We start from the raw sequence: 19,866 nt of genomic DNA, 5'->3' as shown, positions 1-19,866 counted from the left end.
TACAGGTCTGCATCAATTCTAGTACAATTAGAAGGTATAGTGGTGGTATAATTAATAATTGAATTCTATATAGATACACGCGTTGTTTTAATCCTGTTATTCGCGCACAGACCACTGTAAGGACCCTGCCGTTTTAAGGGATACTACTGCCGGAATTATATAGTTTGTAGTAAATTGCCGTAAACTATAACAACACACAAAAAAAATCCTAATATAGTACCTATTAGTAAAACGCAGATATCCCTTCGCACGTTGGTTTGCGTCCTACGGTATCGATAAGGGCCTGGCCAATAAGAGGCGCGCATTGGGCGCCCGTGTGTACAGCTGGGCCTAGGCTTGGCGCCAAGTGTAGGACTCCAACGTGCGAAGGGATAAGCTAGAGAAGATAAGCGAGAAGGAAGTGGTTTATATAACTTACTTATACGTAAAAGGGAAGACTTAAATTAAAAGGTATAGGCGGCGGAAGCCCCTATGCGAGTTATTACCAAATACTACAAGGAAGCCTCGCAATAATAATGCATAGAAAAGGCCTTAGAGGGCTCCAAAAACTAAATTCGGGTGTAGACTCTGTCGAATACCGCTTTATAGGAGAGGCTCGTATTAGTAGGAACACGTAGATTAACTTAACGCTAAAGAATAAAGCCCTATATATAATATATTCCCGGCCTTATCAGAACGATTAACCGCATGCGTATGCAGCTTACTGATTGGTGCGCACGGAGCATAGCTCTCAGGACGCAAAATATCGGTGCAAGGGATATATACTTAATTACTATAGAGGATGCTTCTAAAAAGAAGGCTTTTATATAATTACCAAATAATTGCAAATAGGTATCTATCATAGAGACAATATCTACTCTTAGAACAAAGGATGGGGGTGGGACGATCTGCACCAGACGCTGGACCTGCCGGAGAAAACACTGGATGACCCGAAATTCGTGCTTTGTGCGGCTGCAGATAAGTATTATAGGACCAATGGGCCCATCCATGCCAGTTTCAACGACTTCTACATGCCTCTTAAGGAAGATTTGTAAAAGCGGTGTATAATGTAGGGGGGAATCGAGAATGTTATTTTTGACGTTGAGGCGCATGCTACAAAAATTATTGTGCAAGGTAACGAAGCCGCTAGTGTAGAATTTGTTCATGATGGAAAGTTGCACCAAGTCACAGCTTCCAAAGAAGTCATACTTAGCTCCGGCGTCATCCAAACACCCCAGCTTCTGGAACTTTCGTGTATTGAAGATCCTGAGGCGCTTCGCTAGGCCAGTGTACAGTGCGTTGCGGAGAGCCGATCTGTTGGTGCAAATTTCCAAGGTTATGTTCTAGGCGGCGTGCTCTTCGACCCTGCCCCCGGTGTGCTGTCGCCTGATGCGCTCCACGGAGAAGAATACGCAAAAGCACAGCAAGAGGTCTACGAGCAGACCCGAAAAGGACCATACGGGAGTCCGGGTATGCTTATGGGCCTTGTGTCCTATGCTTCGATTATTAGCCAGGAGGAACTCAAGTCCACGATATCTGACATCAGAGCTAATTCTTTAGCAAAGACAAGATTCGAGAAAGCCCAAGAAGAGGTACAGAGAGCCAGCCTCACATTACTCTGCACCGCTAACGCACTTTTGCCAGCTCATTATCGAACAGCTGTCGGATCCAACTTTCGCCAATCTTCAGACATTCTGCATCCCCTGCCAGCTAGACATAAGCGCCGGGAGTGACCAAATCCAGTTCTTCAGCAAGCCCCCAGAGGGGAAGAATCGAGTTTCACTCCTCATCTGTCTGGAGCATCCGCTCTCTCGTGGAAGTGTCCACATCACCCCGGTCGACCCGCTAAAGCCTCCCCTCATCGATCCTGGATATTTTCGGAACGGCGCAAATGCTAAAATCTTGGCCGCAGGACTGAAGTGACTAGATCAAGTATCGAAGCATCTACTTCTCTAGCGTTCGCTTGGAGAGCGCATTCAGCCCAAAGCAGCGGCAAGTCTGGAGACTAAGGAGAGAAGGGTGGGCTATGTGCGAAGCCATATTTCCACCCAATATCACCTTATCGGAACGGCAAGCATGGGTGAGGTCGTTGGTGGTATGTTGAAAGTGAAAGGTGTGCGGAAGCCGAGGGTTGTGGACGCAAGCGTTTTTCTGGGACATGTGAGTGGAAACACAATGAGTACGACCTATGCAGCTGCAGAGAAGGGCACAGATTTAATCGAGGATGATGGGAGATATTGACGAAACGTAGGTGGACATAAATGTTGCAAAGTAATGGACATGGTGAATGACATGTATAAAACAAAACCCTCCCACTTTATCAGCCAGGGGAAGCAGTGTATGGAGAAGACGGTTCACCCCTATGCGGCAATGATAAGTTGCGTAAGAAGCAGCATGCTGAATATTCTTGATAGCAAACCATTATTAACAGAAGCTCATATCGATCGCACTGCATCTATAATTGACCATAACTATCCTGCTGCTCTACAATCTAATCTATTCTTTATCCTGTAAGAACTCCACCACAGCTATATTACGTCAGCAACAATTCAGGGCTCAAACACAACCGCATTATTCAGCAGCAATGGTACAATCTACTCACCACGCTTGAAGTGCTCTGGATTCTCACTGGCAACCCAATGGCCAGCTTCCACATCCACAAGCTCGAATCTGGGGAAAAATCGGCCAATAATTGGGATCGTTTCATCACTGATATAATGGCTCTTCGTACCTCTCACAAATAGTGCAGGTTTCTCAAAGCGATTCTCTTCAGGGTTTGTGAAGGGGAAATCAGCCATATCATCTAAAGAACGAGCCAGTATGCTGACAGGAATCCGGAATTTGAGGTGCGTTTCATTGGGGTTTTTTATGAGATTTGTGAGGAGGAATTGGCGCACGGGAAGCTCCTAAACCAGTGTTAGTATATTCACAAGATGTAGGACAGCTTCCCCACCCCAAGACATATGCTTTAGCAAGAGCGAGGTCATAAATTCAGGCATACCTTCACAAAAGGTTCCAAAATCTTATCCGCCTCCTTTTGGGTTTTTACTTCCGCCTTTTCCACTTTTTGCATTCCCCTTACGAATATTGGGAAATCGCTCGCAAGAGCTGCGTCGGCAGGCGCATTATCTACCGCGATGATATTGGCGCAGCTGTCAGGCGAGCGCAGCGCAACTGTCATGACGGTTTTAGCGCCCCTAGTGCGTCACGACCAATGTCAGCAACCCGTCCATTGTCAATATCAGTCCTCATATCATTCCCTAATACACCCCAGATGTCCCCTTGCACTCCTCGGTATTAATGCTCGCAGAGTGCGAAGGGTGTATTCGGGGAACACGTACATCGAATGCCCAATCAGTGTTGGGTCCTTTAGGTTGTGTTGCCGCAGGAAATTTTCCGTATCCTCCGCCAGCACCTTATAGTTATGCGTTGCATCGTGAGGGGAGTCGCCATGGTTTCGTAAGTCCTATTCTCTACTTCAGAATTGGCGCTTCAAGGATGAATCCGCCGCTGCTCACAATAGCGTAAACAGGACGATTGAGGTCCCGAGCAAGAGCTCTAGAGCACTTGGATTAACCAGCATTCTTTGTGTTTCCTCGCATCATGAATGAGCTCAATAAGGGTACGCACTTGCTCATACTCCTGTTGTTCTTCTTGCTCCCAAATAGGCCGTGCAGGAATACAATGGGAGCTCCGGTCGCTTTCCCGCCATTCTCGTGATAGTCAAAGGCGAGATCGAGGGCGCGAAGGTTGCTAGCGGCATGAAACGAGCGATTTAAGGGGGAAAATGTCCGATTGAAGTGTTTAGGATGTAATAACGGAGGCATACGCCTCGCAACAGCTTGCATAGCGACGCATGTGGGAGAGGTCATCGAAGTCAATTCTTGGGGTTGCGGAAGAGCCGGGATTTTGCCGATGCTAGATTGAACTTTCTGGGGTTGCGTCATTGGAGCCAATGGCATGGAGAAGCTATCCCTTGACACGGCAATTTTGGTCCTTAGGTTATCGATAAGAGCCAACCAATCGGAAAATCTGGGTTAATGCAAATATCCAATTGAATCCAGTTACGAATATAAGCGACCTTGGCAAAGGACCCGTGTCAAGGGATAATAATGGGCATCTACTCAATTATACGCTTTCGACTGCAATGCACAATTATACATTTACTATTCTTGATCATTTTAATGGTGGAGCTCGTTTTGACAATAATATTAAATATTCTATGTTTAAAGTAGAATTGTTCTATACAGGTTTAAACTCTTCATTCCAATTCACACCTTGCTGGCCCTGTCCTGGCTATCCCCTTAACTGCAACACCTCCTTCTGGAGTCTCAGCCCAAAGCTCATACTTCCCTTCCTCAACCTTCCTCCCGCAAAGCTTTAGCGGTTCATTGGCATATAAAGGCGCTAGATTGCGGTAGTCAAAAGAGAGGACACGCTCAGGTGGTTCAAGTGTTTTCAGATGTTCCCTTAGCATTGTAACAAGTAATGTCAAGGAGAGTGGGCCATGCACCAACAGATCGCGGTGGCCTTCAATTTCACGACAGTACGAGGGGTCAAGGTGGATCGAGTGAGCGTTGAATGTTAGAGCGCTATAGCGGAAGAGGAGAGAAGCAGTTGGTGTGAGGCTGTGGGTGAAATCAGGTTTATTTTGGGCTGAATGGTGTCCGTTAGCTGCAAAAATGATATTACAGTGGAGACGTTGTATTCAGTTGGCACGAGAACCCTAACTTACGCTTCAGCATCTTTGTCGGCTTCCCTACAGCCTCCTTCGTCGCAAGCAACTCTGCCGGCGTCCTCTCCCGCATGAACACAATATTTCTACGCTCTATCACATACGTACGGCCGAAATCCTCTTCGTCCACAGTCCACAGCCACTCCCTTATTGCTGAGTCCCGGTATGCTGGTTCGGCTGCATGTTGCTGCTCTAGGATCTCATCTAGCTTGCCGATCCTCCTTTCGATTCCTACAAAGACCTTCTCCTCTCCCTCCCTCCCCTTAATCTGCATGTCTCTGATGAACTCGTGGCACACCCAGCGAGAACCATTCAATAGAATCTGGCCGTGACTCGGATACTTCATCCCTGGGGTATCTAAAGGTCCTTCAAAGGATCTAAATCGCAAAGATCCACCGGCCCACATACGTCTTACGAACGGTGGGCCAGGTGACTGCAATGGATCGGTCCCGTCAGGTAGAAGCTCATCAGCTGGCATAGCCGGATTGAAATAGACAAGGTGGTGTGTCGGAGGGAGCTCTGAGCTAGAAGGTTTTGGCAATTCGGGCGAAGCTGGTGTCCACGAAGCCGGAAGAAACGAGGCAAGCGATCGTTCAAGTCGGTATGACTGTCCTGGAACCATATCATCATAAATGAGCGGGAGCTTTCTACTCGTCATCTCTTCTTTTAGGTGAGAGAAATTCGAGGAATAGCGGCAAAGTGAGGGTTTGCGGAGTAGAGGTTGAACCTGTAATTGTGAGTAACATTTGAATAATAAGAAGCTACCATTGATCAATTGGCTAAAAGAAGTACGGGGCGCAATTATTGAAGCCATGTTGGAGCACCGTCTCGACCAGCGAGCGCGGTTGAGAGAGGGAGAGTGGGGTTTAAGAATGGACGGGAATAACAAGTTTGGCGTCAGTTGCATCAAAGTCAAAGCCGAGGTTAACCCGTGAAGCTTTCCCAGATTTTCAAATCAAGCTCGAAATATTTGTAGGAGCTGTATGTAGCATTCCGTTGTATTACTTTTTGACCTTGCGCTCCACCATCTATCGAAATATGTCCAGGCCAATCCCAAGCTGATTCCAGAGTATCCCAATCCGGTTTAGGTTATTCAGAATCCCAGAACTGCTCACCAAATCCATTCACAGCTACAGTTCGCTCTTCCAGCTCCCAAGCCATCTCCATCCCTTAGCTGTGTCCCCCAAGTCTTTCAACGCTGCATTCACGGCCCCATCTTTTTCCAGCCTCCTGCCCTTGATCTCGACAAAGAAGATGTAGTTCCATGGCACAATACCACTCGGTCTAGCATTGATGCTTGTAAGATTAAGTTTGTAAGGTTTGAACACCGCTAGAGACTCTGCGAGTGCACCAGGATCATTGTGATCAACTGTGAATGAGACAAGGGTTTTGTAGCGGCTCATATCCTCGTCCATGTTAGTGTCAATATGGTTTTCGCTATCCGAAGATTGGGCGGACGCGTCCGCCGAAGCTTTCCGCAGAACGAAGAACCGAGTAGTATTATCTGGGAAATCCTCAATCCCGCTTGCCAAAAGGTCCAGGTGATGGATTTTCGCTGCAATGCGCGAAGAAATTGCCGCAGATGTTCCACCTGTGTCTTGAGCAACCAGCTCTGCCGCTTTGGAAGTGGACGAGACATCCTGGCGCTCGACGCCTTTCAGATAGCCTGAAAGGAATGTCTTGCATTGGCCCCAGGCCTGGGGGTGCGAGTAAAGCTTCTTCACATGTTTGAGGTCCATTAAAGGCACAGTTCTCGGGACAGCTGGATTGGGCGCACTGGTGGTTGGAGTCGCTCGTCCTGATGACTCGGGAGACCCACTGCCGGAACTCACAGTAACCGCTAGTTTCTGAGCATGGCCAAGTAGGCAGTGGTTGACACCGATGTAGACTTCGCCGCAGACTAGGATATCAGGATACCGGTTTGGCAGATCTGCGAAGAGGTCGAGTGTGAAGACAACAGATCCGTTAGTGGAATTTTCAAAGGGTACTACACCACGGTGTGCGGCGTCGGACTGCACAGCTTGAAATACGTCTTCAATGGAAATTTGAGGTGCGAAGTCGTAGACTGATTCATCAAAGCATTCGAGGGTAGCCTAGAAATCAAATCAATACATCTGTAATATATAGCAGAAAAGAATGCTTGAGCGGTTGAATGACGGAATTAACACCAAAGGTTTTAGCAAGCAACTCGCATGCGAAGAAACGCAAAATGCAGTGACGCAGCTATATGCTCTTAAATATGCTAAGTAAAACGGAGAGGTGTCGCCAAAGCATACCTGATGGGTATATGAAGCCTTGGGGCCCAGAAAGGCCACGGTCTGGCGCTGGCCGACCATATCGGTTTTCAGAAATGGGTGGTGACGGTATTAGACAGGGCAGGTTCGAATGGCGCAAGAAAACCCAGAAACATTAAACATAAGTCGGCGGCGGAAGGCAGTCAGTCAGTGCATTCATTCTTATTTACTTTATATTCACATCTTGGATCCCCTCTATGATACCTCGGGTTAAGCAGAAGGGTTGTTTGCACAACAGGCACAAGCGATATCGGCATCCTAGCAAACCCTCCTGCCTATCACTAGGAGCGTCCTGAAGGCTTGACGCCCATTACTTAGCAGTCATATTATATGCATCGCTTTTGTCGTAAGGAGCTAAAAGTGACTAAATGCATTACAATCTAATTTTAATGCCGAAATGACAGTAATGTCTCGACGAAGCTCGCACACATCTGAAGATTGAGCAAAGAGCGCATTCAACTTTTTAAAATCTCCCTCCTCTTAGCTCTCCTCCCGGGCAACTTCGACAATGTCCGAAGTCACACGCCTCTCCATTGCTGCGAGAGTAGAGTGGTGGCTGAATGTGGCTGAGCCTATTCATCGACCTGAATTATGTATCAGTGCTAAGTTGACACATGTCACCCGAGGAAACCTACTGCGCAATTCTTCATCCTTGTCTCGTCTTCCCATTTAAAGTTTGAAGAGGCGGAGAGAAGAGTTGTCTTGTCCATCTTCTCTGGGCCAGGATGCGTCTGGCAGACGCTGGTAGCGAGGAGCCATCTCAGTGCTCGAAGCGTGGAGCTCTGGGCGCGCTGCCTCGCTCATTGCGAGGGTACCAAACCGTCAATCTATAGCTCCGTTAGCAGTCGTTTATGGGAGAAAAAAAAAGGGCGAGTAGATAGTCGTACCATCGTAAAATTCATCTTCGTCATCGAAATCGGCAAGTTGCTCAAAGTTGACTTTGTACCGAAGAATAGCGCCAATACCACCGAAACCTATGACAGTTCAGTTCCACCAAACCAAATCAGGCGCAACTGAGCATGGACTGACCTTTAACGAACTGGTTTCCCTCAGATGAGCGGTCCGAGACAAATTCCAGAGTAGCTCCAAAGTCACGATACTTCTCAGCCAACCATTCTAGGAATGGCATCTGATCCATAACTTCCATCTCTTGGCCGGTTTCCTTGTCCATGAAGAGGGATCGATCTGCCTCCTGAGTCTTGGTTGTGTGAAGAATGATCTCAGAGCCCTCCGATGACTTTAGCGTCCAACGGGTAATCTCGAGATTCTCGAAGACAATAAGCGTCTCGGCAGCACCGAGCTCCAGTGCCTTCAAGGTATCCTCAACACCATAGCACACCTTTCCACTGTCCTGAGAAATCTCATCGAAGTACTTGTTTATGAGCTGGAGGATTAAGTTAGCATATTGCTTCATCTCTAGCCCATCTTTCACATACCTTCTTCTCCTGGATGAACTTGACGTTGGAGAGTGTCTCCGAAGCCAGTTCAATAGCTTGGTTGAAACCGTTTTCTCCACCATAAGAAACATCTACGACCTTGATCACTTTGCTTTGAAGACGCTGGTCGAACATGTCCGATTGGTTAAGGTCGTTTTTGAAATCAGCTGAACCAGCAAGGATAATTCCAGCAACGTTGACTTTGTCGTTGGTAATGAAGTTCTGGACAGCTAATTCGGCAACCTTGCGAACGTAGTTGTGGCGTTTCTCTTCTCGGAGACGAGCGAAACGAAGGGCGGATTGACCACCACGACCGTGTTTCTTAGGAAGATCGACGGAGAACTTATGAATTACATCACGAGTGTTGCCGCTCAATGTCCCGAAAAGAGCACCATTACCATCCATGATAATGAAGCCGAACTTCTGGTCGGATTCTAGCAGCTCACTCAAGGCTTCGGTCTATAGGAAATAATACGTCAGCAAAACTCTCTCAAACCCAAATTTCAGCCCACTAGAAGAATTTCGTAATGACCATAACAGGGGGGAAACTGACGTGAAATTTATTGTCGCACAAGTAGAGAGAAGTGTTGATGGGCTTGAAAGGTTCAAAGTCAATGTTGATCTTGCGTTCCTTGCCCTCCGAGGTGATGATTTCACCACAGTACACGACGAGGCCATTTGGCGGGACTTTGGAGTATAGCTTGAGACGCTGCTGGGTGGAGGTGATGGCGGACAAGACCGACAGGCGGTTAACTCGCGACTTGATGTTAGAGGCGGTGCCCTATTTCCTTGTTAGCGATGAAAACTCGGAGCCGTAATTGTAGTTTGAGACTCACGAATTCTTCAGCCAACATCTTGGCGGCGCGGGAGACTTGATCCTTTGGTGCTAGAAAAAGCAGCGAGTCAGCCATGGAGGCTCGTGAAAGAATTTGCCACACATAACACATGACACATACGAATGATGAGCGAGATCATGCTTGTTCCGTTGCCGCGAGCAGCCTCGAGACGTTTGATCAGCTTTTTGACCTTCCATATCTCAATGTTCTTTTCGGCGTCGTTTGCCTGGGGGGCACTCATGTTGGCGACGGTGGAGCGGGGTTGTGCGTCTGTGCGTTGAGAGCGAGACTTTTGGAATTTTCTGTCGCAGCCGACTCAAAGCGTGCCGCGAAGAAAGAGAAACGAAGGAGCCGACCTCCGCGGCAGGTTGGGAATGTAGCAGAACAGCTACTCTAGTCGAGAGCGGCTGTGGGGTTATTGCACGGAAAAGTTGGTGGAGGAAGAGGAAGGGAGGACGAGCAGTGGGGAGAAATTTATGGGAGGTGGGCTGTGTGGGTACTAGGACAAAAGTCTCCGGTCGGGAGCCTTTTTACACAAAACTCACCTAAAACACTTAAAGATTTTATACCTACCACGAAATTAAGCTAAGATCAAAGTCATTAGTAGATTTTTACTTTAACTAAAACTTTCTATTAATAGTATTGCATAATAGTAACGTAGAAAATTATTATAAAGCTCCAAAGTTAAGTAGAGGTTAAAAATCTCTATTTTCTATATAAATTCGCTTAAAAATTAAATATATAAACTTTAGAGTATATTTATCTTAATAATAATAATTTATTGTTAAAATTTAAATAGATAATTTTACTTATAAAGTAAATATTTATAAATTATAAATTTTATAGCTTAAATCTTTAATGGTTCTTGGTATAAAGATACGCTGCGAAGAAGTTGAGTTTTGGTGGGAAATCGCTTCCGACCGGAGACTTTATGACCCATGACTGTATGAGAGGGCAAAGGCAGCAGCAAGCTTCGGCCTGCTACGGCCTGCCACAGCCCCACCGCCGTTATCGCCAATTTAGCGAGAGGATATGAGAGTCACGCAGCAGCAGCTCCGAGCTTCGCCGCATAGCTTTTCCCCAGCGTCCACCTGCAGCTTTTCCTGATGGTGTCCTAATTCACCTATCCTCGTGATGTCTTCTGCTTTCCTATCTTGCCCTCTACTGGACATGTACATATCGTTTCCCCGCTCTATGATATAATGAAGTTGTGCCTCGAAAATCTTCTCCCACACAGACCCTGTTCCTCGATGATAAGAAGCTCCCGTCCCATTTTGAGCCGCCAATTTATACCCTTCCCTTCCCTTCCCTTTCTCCACCTTTCCTTTCATCCTGCTCCTACTCCTGCTCCTCACCTTCCACCTGCTCGCTACCCTTTCTCTCCAGTGTGCTGCCCTAGTAGGCTAGAGTTCATGACCCTATATGGACATCAAAGGCAAGCAACCTTCAACGTGGGACGAGTATGATCATGGCGTTCACAGGGGCTCAATGGAATCAATCGGGAGTCGAGTGCATTGGGATGAGCTGGAAAGACCACAGAGTAGGCAGAGTGGATCAGCCATATGCGCGGGTTCACCAAGCAGGAATGGCCAGGAGGGAGAATTGAGGCATCGGAGGTGAGAGCAACACCGTGAACATTAAAAACCCAACCAATTTCTTACAATGTCACACGATCAAAATCAACAAGCTAATAAATTGCAATGATCAGGTCCTCTATGTCTCTGCGAATCAATGCTCTCGGCGATGTCGGCGGAGTAAACAGCATCAACAACTTTGCTCGATCATGGCAACGTGCTGCAGGTTTCTTCGAGATAACGCCGTCCAGATCCTCATTCCGTATAGCATCAGACGATGAAACTGGGCAATTTCCACGAGAAGGATTACCAGGGCCCCAGGACCACCAATCACTGCTTCGAGCCGCGCTCGAAAATGAGGGACGCCGGTTATTAGATAATGTGTTTGATGAGGAGAATGGGGTATCCGAAGAGACAAGCCTGCTGCCTCCAGCCGCAGAACAACGCCTCCAGGAGAGAAGATCATGGAGGGACGATAGCATTTTCAACGTTGAACCTTCCTTGGCCTCGCCCTTTGGAGGGAGCTACGGAACCACATATGGAAGCCTTTCCGCAAACGTAAACGAGTCTTCAATGCGCCATGCTGGCCGATTATTCACAGAGCAGCAACTCAAAGGGGTGGTCGAGCCCGACCAGGGGAGGGAGCCATTGATCGTCAAGCAAATTGAAGAGGACGGGCAGATCATCAATGTTGTGGTGGGCCAATCGACACTCCCGCAAACGATATTCAATTCAGTTAATGTTTTGATTGGCGTTGGGCTTCTCAGCTTACCTCTTGCACTCAAGTACTCAGGCTGGGTTATCGGCATGGTCTTCTTCCTTTATTCTGCCGTAACTACCTCCTACACAGCTAAACTACTCGCGAAATGTCTGGACGTTGACAGCTCTCTCATCACCTTTGCTGACCTAGCTTACGTATCCTTTGGTCACCGTGCTCGGATTGCAACCAGTGTTTTGTTCACTTTAGAACTGGTGGCAACTTGCGTAGCTCTCGTGATCCTTTTCGCCGATAGCCTTGACGCTCTCATCCCAGGCTGGGGTATTTTGGCATGGAAAATCGTGTGTGGGATAGTTTTGGTACCTCTTGGATTCCTTCCTCTACGACTTCTTAGTTTTACAAGTGTGTTGGGTATATTGTGCTGTTTTGGAAGTATGTCTACTTTACCCGTTGTCCCTCACAGCCAATCACAAAGTGCAACAAACTAATCCAATCACAGTTGTCCTTGCTGTCTTCATCGACGGTGCCATAAAACCTCACTATCCTGGCTCTCTACAAGAACCCGCTACGCAATATCTCTTCCCTGCAAACTGGCTCACTGTCCCTCTCAGTTTCGGGCTCCTCATGTCGCCTTGGGGCGGTCACAGTGTCTTCCCGAACATCTATCGCGACATGCGACACCCCTATAAATACCGCAAAGGTGTCAATATAACCTATATCTTTACGTACCTTCTGGACCTTGGCATGGCATGCGGTGGCCTTCTCATGTTCGGCGACAGTGTACGAGACGAGATAACCTCCAACATCTTCCTGACCGAGGGCTACCCCGCCGCGTTAAGTGTTTTCATTGCTATCTGCATCGCCATCATACCGCTCACGAAGATTCCACTGAATGCTAGACCAATAATTTCAACGCTGGAGATTCTAGCAGGATTGGATAGTCGCGCGCTGGCTGTTTCAAGCTCTATGGATGGGATGTCAGGTATGAACCGGGGGATCTTGAAACTTCTCTTCCGCGTTTTAACGACGGTTCTTTTTGTGGTTATTGCCATAGTGTTTCCGTCATTCGATAGAATCATGACGCTGCTAGGAAGCGTGGCATGTTTCACGATCTGTATTATTTTGCCGCTGGCGTTTCATTTGAAGTTATTTGGGAACGAGATCCCAGCAGCAGAAAGGTGGATGAATCGGGCGTTGATAGTCGTAAATGCAGTTATGGCAAGTGTAAGTACAGTGTTTGCTTTCTTTCCAAAGGAGATGCTTGGGGCATAGGAAAGGGTTCACTACTATATAATGGGATGTAATGGCACAAAGTGGAGAGGAAACAAAGACTTTTCTCGGCATGTTGGGTGCGCTAGGTGCACCGCATTCTGTGTCTCAATTCGATATTCCAGCTTTTGCATAATGCTGTAGCTCTTTTTTCCATCTGCTCTATGTCCGTGGCCCGCATCCGGGTCTATATTTCTTCCCCTTGCACCTATCAGCTAGCTGGTCATATATCAACGTCATCGAAATCTCCCCTAAAGCTCCACGGGTATTCTGCTGGAAACAGGGGCATTCCCTTGTATATTTTGCAATACAATTTGTGCAATCGCTATCGAACCGATTATATCGATATCAATCCAAGAAGCGAAGCTTCTTCGGTGCATTAACGTTCTGCTGCGGATGGCATTAAATCCCTTCGCTTGACTTCAACTTCTTTCATTCCAAAATCACACAGAAGTTATTCCTGCTCCCACCAGCACGCAGACTTTTCTTTGGCACCGGCTTCTGCGTTCCACCACTGTGATATCGCCACAAGTAGTAGACCAGCTTTGCAGAAAGCTTCTTGTGCATGAGAACAAAACCCAGGGTATCCATAATAAGTGTTAGGTGTTCTTCGGTTAGATATCGAGAGTTCATGACGCAAGGCGCGGGTAGGACAAGAAACAAAGCCGGAATTGTCAAATTCTCTTCAGCCTCTTTGCTCTGCTTTCCCAATCGCAGGAACTTGCAAGTCCGCCTCAGCATCTCCCCTCTCGCAACGGCATCAGGGACATAATTTAGCACAAGCGAGAGGCTAATAATGTCAAATTTCTCCTCGTCACTGTTGGGGATAGGACGCTCCATAAAATCCTGCGTTTCAATCGTTGGGTGTTGGGAGTACAGATCGATACATGTAATATTCAGACCTGGGAGGCTAGATATAGCGTTTAAGGGTGACAGAGCGCCAACTTCAAGGACTTTGAGCTGGAAGGGTTCTTTTATTTTCCCCCCACAGTTTCCAGCTACTTCCCTGTCAGACTCAGCGAAATCCGATCTAGTGCTTTGTCCGCGGGCGAAAGTCCCGCGTTCCATCAGCCATTGCACCAGGACTCGACTTGAATCCCCTCCTCGCTCAGCGCTCTGTCCTTTGATGCTTGCAGCTTGGTAGAGCTCTAGGCCGCCATTGTCCTCTATAGCTTTTGAAATCTCGGTTGCCTTCGCGTTGTCGCCTGCTCGGAGCGCGGCAGCGTGCTGTTTCTGAAGACGGTGGTGGGTCCGAATCAAGGTACGAGTCGCTTTCGAGGTAAGAGAGCGAGAAACATCATTATGCTTTGAGACAACAGGCGGGCGACCATGTGATAGGGATTTTGGTCGCTTTTTCACGGCCATTAAGCCTGAGGCGGGCAAATAATTTCATATCATGCTTAGAATGAGACATTCGGGATGGCAGAATAGTTGAGGTGCTAGTCGCAAAACAGAAGGCGAAGCGAACTTTTCGAATCCAACCCACACGTCGAAATTTCTCGACTTTTGACAAGACGACCTAACGACTAACGACAGCGACATCAGCAATGGCCCCGAAAGATAGCAAGAAGAGTAAGTAGCATCTCATTCTGGATTTATATCTACCCCAAGACCTGCTCTTCTTCCCGGCATCGGCGCAGGAAATTACTGGGCTCTCCAGATCGCAATGTCCCAATTCAAAACATCTGCTCACATATCCACAGGCGGCAAGCCCAGCAAGCCCTCGGCGAAAGCAAATGCTGCTGCCAAAGCAACTCTCAAAGGTGTAAGGACCATAACTTGAGGCGTGTCAGAACCGCATCTCTGACGGCCTTTTTTGATATTTATTACTGAATTTCAAAAAGGTCAATTCGCACAAGGTCCGCAAAGTGAGACTGGTAAGTTAGAAGACCATCTCCCACTACGCTCCCGCGTCTCTCAATGTTATGAGTGAATGGGCTCTGCACGATGTTTGGTCGTGCTAACAGATCGCAGTCGACGTCTTTCCACCGCCCAAAGACTCTTAAACTCCCCCGCGCACCAAAGTACTCGCGCAAGTCGATCCCCCATCAGCCTCGCCTCGATGCCGCGAAGATCCTCGTCCACCCACTCAATACGGAGAGCGCGATGAAGAAGATTGAGGAGAACAACACCCTGGTGTTTATCGTCGATGTCAAGGCAAACAAGAGGCAGATCAAGGAAGCCCTGAAGAAGCAATACGATGGTGAGGAATGATGGACCACAGTTTTCGTTGGCGGAACACTAACTGGCTATAGTTGACTGCGTCAAGATCAACACTCTGATCCGGTATGATTCTCGCGAATATTTTCCGTTTGGGATTCGAACTAACATTTGGCTACAGACCTGACGGCACAAAGAAGGCTTTCGCGCGATTAACGACTGACGTTGATGCGCTCGACATTGCTGCGACTAAGTTGGCGATTGTTTAAGCGTGGGGAAAAGCGGGATTGGGTTTCTGTTTGTCATTGCTGGCTGCTTCACAAATCCTGGCATGTGAGACGGCGTTCAAATGTACTCAAATGTCGAGGCAAAATGCATAGTCCTCGTCATCAACCTCGTAAAAGTCTGAAAGTTATGAAACGTGAATGATAGTAATGCCAAAGCTCTTGCTATTTGGGCGCTTGATGGTCTTGGATCATTTGTTATACCCGTACAGAATGGAGATCTATGTCCCAACTCAACATTATATGCACAATCGTATACCCATGCCATGGTTTCCCATCCGGATATCATGAAAGAATTTTTCACGGGCTTTTCTTCCAGCCACATGTCAGCTTAACAATACACCATGATAATCGTACAGCTCCGTCGGTTCCCGTACACACTTCCAAGGCAATGACAATTCGTCCTTCTACCAGGGAAACTTATGATGAACGCATCTTTTCCAACTCCTTCAAGACAACGTAGTTTGCATCCATGAAGCGGTCGACGCAGTTTTGCATGCAGGGCTCTTCGTAGCGGTCGAGTTTACCAGAAGAGATTTTGCTTGTAATGCACTTGCGGAAGCAGATGTCGGTCAATGAGTGGATCGCTGGAAACTATCTGTCAGCTCTGGCCGGAAGGGTGCGCACATGGTGATCAATCGACACATTTGGCATACAGGGTGTAAGTGAAGAAGAAGCGAAAGGAAAGATGATGTGAATTGACGTACACTGCTGTATCCTCGCCTTCTGGCTCTCGTTGACTACGAATTGCTGCAACTCCTGCTTGTCACGGTCTGTGAGCTTGGAGAGGTCGAGATTTGCAGCTGCAGTGCCGGCAAGGGGAGAGTCCATGATAAGAAAATTGCGGACAAGATACTTAGTACTTCGGTAGGAATTTGTGATGGAAATGAGATGCAAGTGAAATTTAGGTGCAGGGTGCAAAGCAGGGATTAGTGCCGTCGACAATTTCTACCACCTTAATTCTCCACGTTCTTTGGGTCCAGATATATTATACATAAAATTCTAGTAATTTTAAGGCTTCGTAAAGAGTTTTCTAAGGAAACTCAACCACCAAGCATAACTCTAACACAACTCTATCACAACACCATGCCGTGCTCTCCCGTCGGTGGTGCCCATCGGATCGTCTTCAGATCCCGCGTCCTGGTCGGTCCCTGTCCCCGGCAAGGCAACAATGTTCCCGGGCAAGCCAAGCCCGCCCAACCATCTCATCTGCAGTGAGGTAATTTATTTTGCCTGGCAGAAGCTATTTTCAACTATAATTATTCTCGTATTCCTTATCCGCGTCGAATAACTTGTGGCCCAAGCGCGGCCAATCAATTAACTGCATTCGTTGGCGGTCAGTCGTCCTGCCATACTTGAAATTAGGTTGTGGCGAGGGCTTAGGGTAATTTTCTTGCAACCCCGCGCGGTGGCATAGGATATTGGATAGGTTAAACAAAGCCTTCGTCATTGATTTCATGATTTCAAACCATTGTGGTAGTTAATTCAATAATGGAAGCTTGGTACGGAGTATTGTTGCTGGTGTTCACGAAATCGAGTAAAATTGTTGGAGTCAAGTTATCTCATAAATCAGACCCCCGGTGGATCGTTGGTACGTGCACTACGCGCACGGTGCGGGCATACTGCTCCTTATCAACCAACGAATTTTCCACCGAGGGTCTGAGAGCTTATGGGCGTCGTTTTGGTGGTAACGGAGCGTCAAAATACACCAAAAATCACCTTTTTCACTGCCGTATCTCGACCCTTTCACAACGTCTAGTTATTATAAAAATACTACAAGGTAGGAGCTCTTTAGCTTCTCTATCTATTGCATCGAAAAACAACGTCGTAGCTATATTATATAAAATATTAGATATGGGCAGTCGGTCGCATTCGATCAAAATTTACCCAAACTCGTCCAAAAAATTCTCAAGTTGGAGAAATTTTAGAGAAATATTCACCTTTTTCAACAATGTATCTCCCCACTTAATATTATAAATATAGGACTATAATATATATATCGATATATAAAATTACTTAAAGAATCTATTACATTAACAAAAGATATTATAACTTATATATTTAAGTTGTGGTGTATAAAACAAGATAAAAAAGAGGAAATTTTAATTTTTAAAATTATGAGTTACCACCAAAGCTGCGCCCATAAGCTCTCAGACCCTCGGTGGAAAATTCGTTGGTTGATAAGGAGCAGTATGCCCGCACCGTGCGCGTAGTGCACGTACCAACGATCCACCGGGGGTCTGATTTATGAGATAAGAGTCAAGCTTGTCTTCGTGTTGCCGATGCCGATCTCGTCCGGTCTAGAAGACCACGGTCTTTTTCTCGTTAGCTGGATGATCCCGCAAGTCTGTTTAAAGCATCAAACGTCACGTGGGAAAGCGTTAGTTCGGTCGCGGAGTTGATGGGTTGAAGATCTGGCAGGGGTATTATGTCGCCAAGGCCAGCTGAAAAGCACTGCGGGAAGGCCATTGTTGACTGGCGTGCCTCTTGCTGCCACACCCCGGTTCTTCCAATTTCCACTAGACTAAAGGCAACCTAGCCTCATCTTGGCACCACAGCCATGGGGCCAGACAGTCCACCTCGATACCCCCGTCCGTATTAAAAGAACAAGCTTAAATAAGTCACAACGCCATCCGCCATGCTGTCTTCGCTTTCTGGTATCTCTGCCTGTGCGGATCGAGAGTCGACAAGAACGCGCTCAATTCAATTCCATAGCCGTTGCCATGCTCTCCACACGCGCCTTGGCCGTTTTGGGGGCCGTTTTTGGCTCCGCCGCGTTTTCTGCTGCAGATGCCGGCCTTGGTGAACGCGCCGCTTTCGATGCCTATGGCATCGTAGGTAAGGAATATGGTGAGGCAAAGGCCGTCGATGAATATGTGGCAGGTTTTGCTCCAGGTGCCTTGTTCGGAGAAAAGACGGATAATGAGACTTCGCCCATGATAAAGGATCGCTCTCTTGAGTTGGTTGGAAGGCAGAGCTGTAACGCTGGATACTGGTACTGTGAGGGTATGTATATTATTTTGTACCATGCGATTCCTAGCCTCACCTTTGTTTTGTTGGAAATTTATATGTTGACATCCCACCAGCATTCGGCCGCTGCTGCCCAACCTCTACCCTTTGCTGCAGTTACGGCTATTGCATCGACCCGGAACGAACGTGCTGCCCAGATGCATCTTGCGATCCGGGCTGGGATTGCTGTGGCTCAAAGTGCTCTCCAAAGGGTGGAGACTGCTGCTCTAACGACCGCTACTGCGAACCCGGCAATATTTGCGTCCGGATCGTCTCGAGCGGTCGTATCGTCTGCTGTACCGACGTTGAGTGCACCGCTGCTGTTGTCAGCGGAACCACTTCATACGCCTCCGTCCAGCAAACTGCCGCACCCTCAATCACCGCACCACCAAGCTCAGTTCACGTCGCTGCTACCACCGTCCTCGGAGCAGACATCTGGTACTGGACAGTAACCTGGTATGTTCCCCCCTCTCTCAACCTCCCTCCTTACCCCGTCTGGATGCCTTCTAACAGCGTGCACAGGTGGTACCTTTCATTCTGGTGGATAACCTTCGACGCCACCTCCGAAGTGACCTACACGAAAATCTACACCACGACCACCTTCACGACCACCGCAACAGACGAGGAGCAAGCCTCCTCCGAGTTCGCCGCGCTGTCCGAGACGCTGTCTTTCCCCGTCCCCGCCTCCGCCCACACCTCGCTCGCCTACTACCTCACCGCCTCGCCCTCCGCCGCCGCCACCACCGGCTTCCCGTCCAACACCGGCTTCACGTTCAATCCCGGCGCGTTCAGCTCCGAGGAGAGCAGCAGCACCAGCGTCGCCGTTGTCACGCGAACTGCGAGCGCGGGGACTACTACAAGTAATACGGCGACTGCGGCTGCGGCGAGCACGACGGGGAGTTCGGTCGGTGCGGAGACGAGGGTGCGGTGGGCGGCGTTGGTAGGAGCGTTGGTGGTTGCGCCGGGGGTGCTGATGGTGTGGCTTTGAGCGGATGGGGGACACAGTCTGGGTGGATACGACGTAGATGTAGTTGCTTGGACTGCGTATGTAATTATGGCTCATGATGAGAGGATGCATGAGTTTGGCTGGGACTTTTAATGTTGGGAGCAGATTGGTTCGGGTTGGATTTATTGCTAATATCGAGATGCCTCTTGTGAGCCCTGGCTTTCCGGGCGTCGGTGCTTGAAGCTTTGGGGTTGTGGTGGCTAGGTTTTGTGAGATCTGTTGATACGGTCTGGGTTGATGTCTATAGCCGAAATATGATTGTTTAAATGAATATCTAGTTGTGAGTATTATAGCTCCGCCTTTTTCTATGATAGCGGCTAATTCTAGTTTAGTCATCCGAGGTCAAGGTTTCTTGCACTCAAGATGCAACACATGTTGGACTGCGCATGAGTGGTGCGGAAATGTTTGTATCAAGACAACAGTTACTGTCGTCTAATCGTTGAACATGCTGGGTTTGAAATATTGCTTTCATAGCCACCACGGTTTGTGAACCGGAGCTGTTTAATTTGACGGCCTCACTCCATGGCACCACACGCACCATACTTACGAACCGCTCTAACAAGTGC

General features: G+C 47.9%; 10 protein-coding genes across 10 annotated transcripts; 4 read left to right on the top strand and 6 right to left on the bottom strand.

The window, feature by feature from the left end:
- The first annotated feature begins 880 nt into the window (after window positions 1–880).
- On the top strand, window positions 881–1,946 carry K441DRAFT_695779 (GMC oxidoreductase). Its single transcript, XM_067652837.1, has 3 exons — window positions 881–1,273; window positions 1,315–1,571; window positions 1,624–1,946. The coding sequence occupies exons 1-3, from the start codon at window positions 1,144–1,146 to the stop codon at window positions 1,900–1,902; spliced, it is 666 nt and encodes a 221-aa protein (XP_067504743.1). The 5' UTR covers window positions 881–1,143; the 3' UTR covers window positions 1,903–1,946.
- Window positions 1,947–2,195: 249 nt separating this feature from the next.
- K441DRAFT_658626 (alpha/beta-hydrolase) lies at window positions 2,196–3,852 on the bottom strand (the record flags this gene model as incomplete). The annotated part of the gene is made up of 6 exons (XM_067648388.1): window positions 2,196–2,507; window positions 2,582–2,885; window positions 2,981–3,176; window positions 3,321–3,445; window positions 3,498–3,537; window positions 3,610–3,852. Coding segments are annotated over 6 exons (940 nt in total), but the record flags the coding sequence as incomplete, so codon positions are not given.
- Window positions 3,853–4,166: 314 nt separating this feature from the next.
- K441DRAFT_658624 (uncharacterized protein) lies at window positions 4,167–5,570 on the bottom strand. The gene is made up of 2 exons (XM_067648387.1): window positions 4,715–5,570; window positions 4,167–4,635 (listed from the first exon to the last, which is right to left on the bottom strand). Exons 1-2 carry the CDS (start codon window positions 5,526–5,528, stop codon window positions 4,241–4,243), a joined length of 1,209 nt encoding a protein of 402 aa, XP_067504741.1. The 5' UTR covers window positions 5,529–5,570; the 3' UTR covers window positions 4,167–4,240.
- Window positions 5,571–5,810: 240 nt separating this feature from the next.
- K441DRAFT_76967 (PDT-domain-containing protein) lies at window positions 5,811–7,475 on the bottom strand. Its single transcript, XM_067654442.1, has 2 exons — window positions 6,991–7,475; window positions 5,811–6,807 (listed from the first exon to the last, which is right to left on the bottom strand). The coding sequence occupies exons 1-2, from the start codon at window positions 7,048–7,050 to the stop codon at window positions 5,845–5,847; spliced, it is 1,023 nt and encodes a 340-aa protein (XP_067504740.1). The 5' UTR covers window positions 7,051–7,475; the 3' UTR covers window positions 5,811–5,844.
- A 355-nt stretch (window positions 7,476–7,830) lies between these two features.
- Window positions 7,831–9,521, bottom strand: K441DRAFT_676734 (eukaryotic peptide chain release factor subunit 1; the record flags this gene model as incomplete). The annotated part of the gene is made up of 7 exons (XM_067650990.1): window positions 7,831–7,835; window positions 7,896–7,982; window positions 8,038–8,392; window positions 8,445–8,903; window positions 8,998–9,225; window positions 9,281–9,330; window positions 9,401–9,521. 7 exons carry the CDS (start codon window positions 9,519–9,521, stop codon window positions 7,831–7,833), a joined length of 1,305 nt encoding a protein of 434 aa, XP_067504739.1.
- An 849-nt stretch (window positions 9,522–10,370) lies between these two features.
- K441DRAFT_658619 (uncharacterized protein) lies at window positions 10,371–13,084 on the top strand. Its single transcript, XM_067648386.1, has 3 exons — window positions 10,371–10,896; window positions 10,989–12,004; window positions 12,072–13,084. The coding sequence occupies exons 1-3, from the start codon at window positions 10,703–10,705 to the stop codon at window positions 12,842–12,844; spliced, it is 1,983 nt and encodes a 660-aa protein (XP_067504738.1). The 5' UTR covers window positions 10,371–10,702; the 3' UTR covers window positions 12,845–13,084.
- Window positions 13,085–13,134: 50 nt separating this feature from the next.
- Window positions 13,135–14,206, bottom strand: K441DRAFT_634796 (uncharacterized protein; the record flags this gene model as incomplete). Its single annotated transcript, XM_067646415.1, has 2 exons — window positions 13,135–13,801; window positions 13,844–14,206. The coding sequence occupies 2 exons, from the start codon at window positions 14,204–14,206 to the stop codon at window positions 13,274–13,276; spliced, it is 891 nt and encodes a 296-aa protein (XP_067504737.1). The 3' UTR covers window positions 13,135–13,273.
- A 91-nt stretch (window positions 14,207–14,297) lies between these two features.
- On the top strand, window positions 14,298–15,389 carry K441DRAFT_76837 (60S ribosomal protein uL23). The gene is made up of 6 exons (XM_067654441.1): window positions 14,298–14,413; window positions 14,545–14,606; window positions 14,686–14,718; window positions 14,816–15,044; window positions 15,097–15,127; window positions 15,183–15,389. The coding sequence occupies exons 1-6, from the start codon at window positions 14,389–14,391 to the stop codon at window positions 15,268–15,270; spliced, it is 468 nt and encodes a 155-aa protein (XP_067504736.1). The 5' UTR covers window positions 14,298–14,388; the 3' UTR covers window positions 15,271–15,389.
- A 316-nt stretch (window positions 15,390–15,705) lies between these two features.
- K441DRAFT_556529 (uncharacterized protein) lies at window positions 15,706–16,116 on the bottom strand (the record flags this gene model as incomplete). The annotated part of the gene is made up of 2 exons (XM_067643332.1): window positions 15,706–15,872; window positions 15,993–16,116. The coding sequence occupies 2 exons, from the start codon at window positions 16,114–16,116 to the stop codon at window positions 15,706–15,708; spliced, it is 291 nt and encodes a 96-aa protein (XP_067504735.1).
- Window positions 16,117–18,008: 1,892 nt separating this feature from the next.
- Window positions 18,009–19,282, top strand: K441DRAFT_676731 (uncharacterized protein; the record flags this gene model as incomplete). The annotated part of the gene is made up of 3 exons (XM_067650989.1): window positions 18,009–18,291; window positions 18,372–18,750; window positions 18,817–19,282. The coding sequence occupies 3 exons, from the start codon at window positions 18,009–18,011 to the stop codon at window positions 19,280–19,282; spliced, it is 1,128 nt and encodes a 375-aa protein (XP_067504734.1).
- Window positions 19,283–19,866: the final 584 nt, after the last annotated feature.

The sequence above is a fragment of the Cenococcum geophilum genome, assembly GCF_001692895.1.
Source record: "Cenococcum geophilum 1.58 unplaced genomic scaffold K441scaffold_17, whole genome shotgun sequence".
NCBI classification, from domain to species: Eukaryota; Fungi; Ascomycota; class Dothideomycetes; order Gloniales; family Gloniaceae; genus Cenococcum; species Cenococcum geophilum.
This window is presented reverse-complemented; position numbering and strand designations above follow the sequence as displayed.

Bases quoted from the DNA above. Each gene is read 5' to 3' on its own strand.
- K441DRAFT_695779 (XM_067652837.1), top strand. From the start codon at position 1,144: ATGATGGAAAGTTGCACCAAGTCACAGCTTCCAAAGAAGTCATACTTA. The intron at 1,274-1,314 runs GTGCGTTGCGGA...CAAATTTCCAAG, and splicing joins CTTCGCTAGGCCAGTGTACA to GTTATGTTCTAGGCGGCGTG. The intron at 1,572-1,623 runs GTACAGAGAGCC...CACTTTTGCCAG, and splicing joins TCGAGAAAGCCCAAGAAGAG to CTCATTATCGAACAGCTGTC.
- K441DRAFT_658624 (XM_067648387.1), bottom strand. From the start codon at position 5,528: ATGGCTTCAATAATTGCGCCCCGTACTTCTTTTAGCCAATTGATCAAT. The intron at 4,636-4,714 runs GTAAGTTAGGGT...GACACCATTCAG, and splicing joins GCCGACAAAGATGCTGAAGC to CCCAAAATAAACCTGATTTC.
- K441DRAFT_76967 (XM_067654442.1), bottom strand. From the start codon at position 7,050: ATGGTCGGCCAGCGCCAGACCGTGGCCTTTCTGGGCCCCAAGGCTTCA. The intron at 6,808-6,990 runs GTATGCTTTGGC...TTTGATTTCTAG, and splicing joins AGGCTTCATATACCCATCAG to GCTACCCTCGAATGCTTTGA.
- K441DRAFT_658619 (XM_067648386.1), top strand. From the start codon at position 10,703: ATGGACATCAAAGGCAAGCAACCTTCAACGTGGGACGAGTATGATCAT. The intron at 10,897-10,988 runs GTGAGAGCAACA...TGCAATGATCAG, and splicing joins GGAGAATTGAGGCATCGGAG to GTCCTCTATGTCTCTGCGAA. The intron at 12,005-12,071 runs GTATGTCTACTT...ATCCAATCACAG, and splicing joins TATATTGTGCTGTTTTGGAA to TTGTCCTTGCTGTCTTCATC.
- K441DRAFT_76837 (XM_067654441.1), top strand. From the start codon at position 14,389: ATGGCCCCGAAAGATAGCAAGAAGA. The intron at 15,045-15,096 runs GTGAGGAATGAT...AACTGGCTATAG, and splicing joins CCTGAAGAAGCAATACGATG to TTGACTGCGTCAAGATCAAC. The intron at 15,128-15,182 runs GTATGATTCTCG...ATTTGGCTACAG, and splicing joins AAGATCAACACTCTGATCCG to ACCTGACGGCACAAAGAAGG.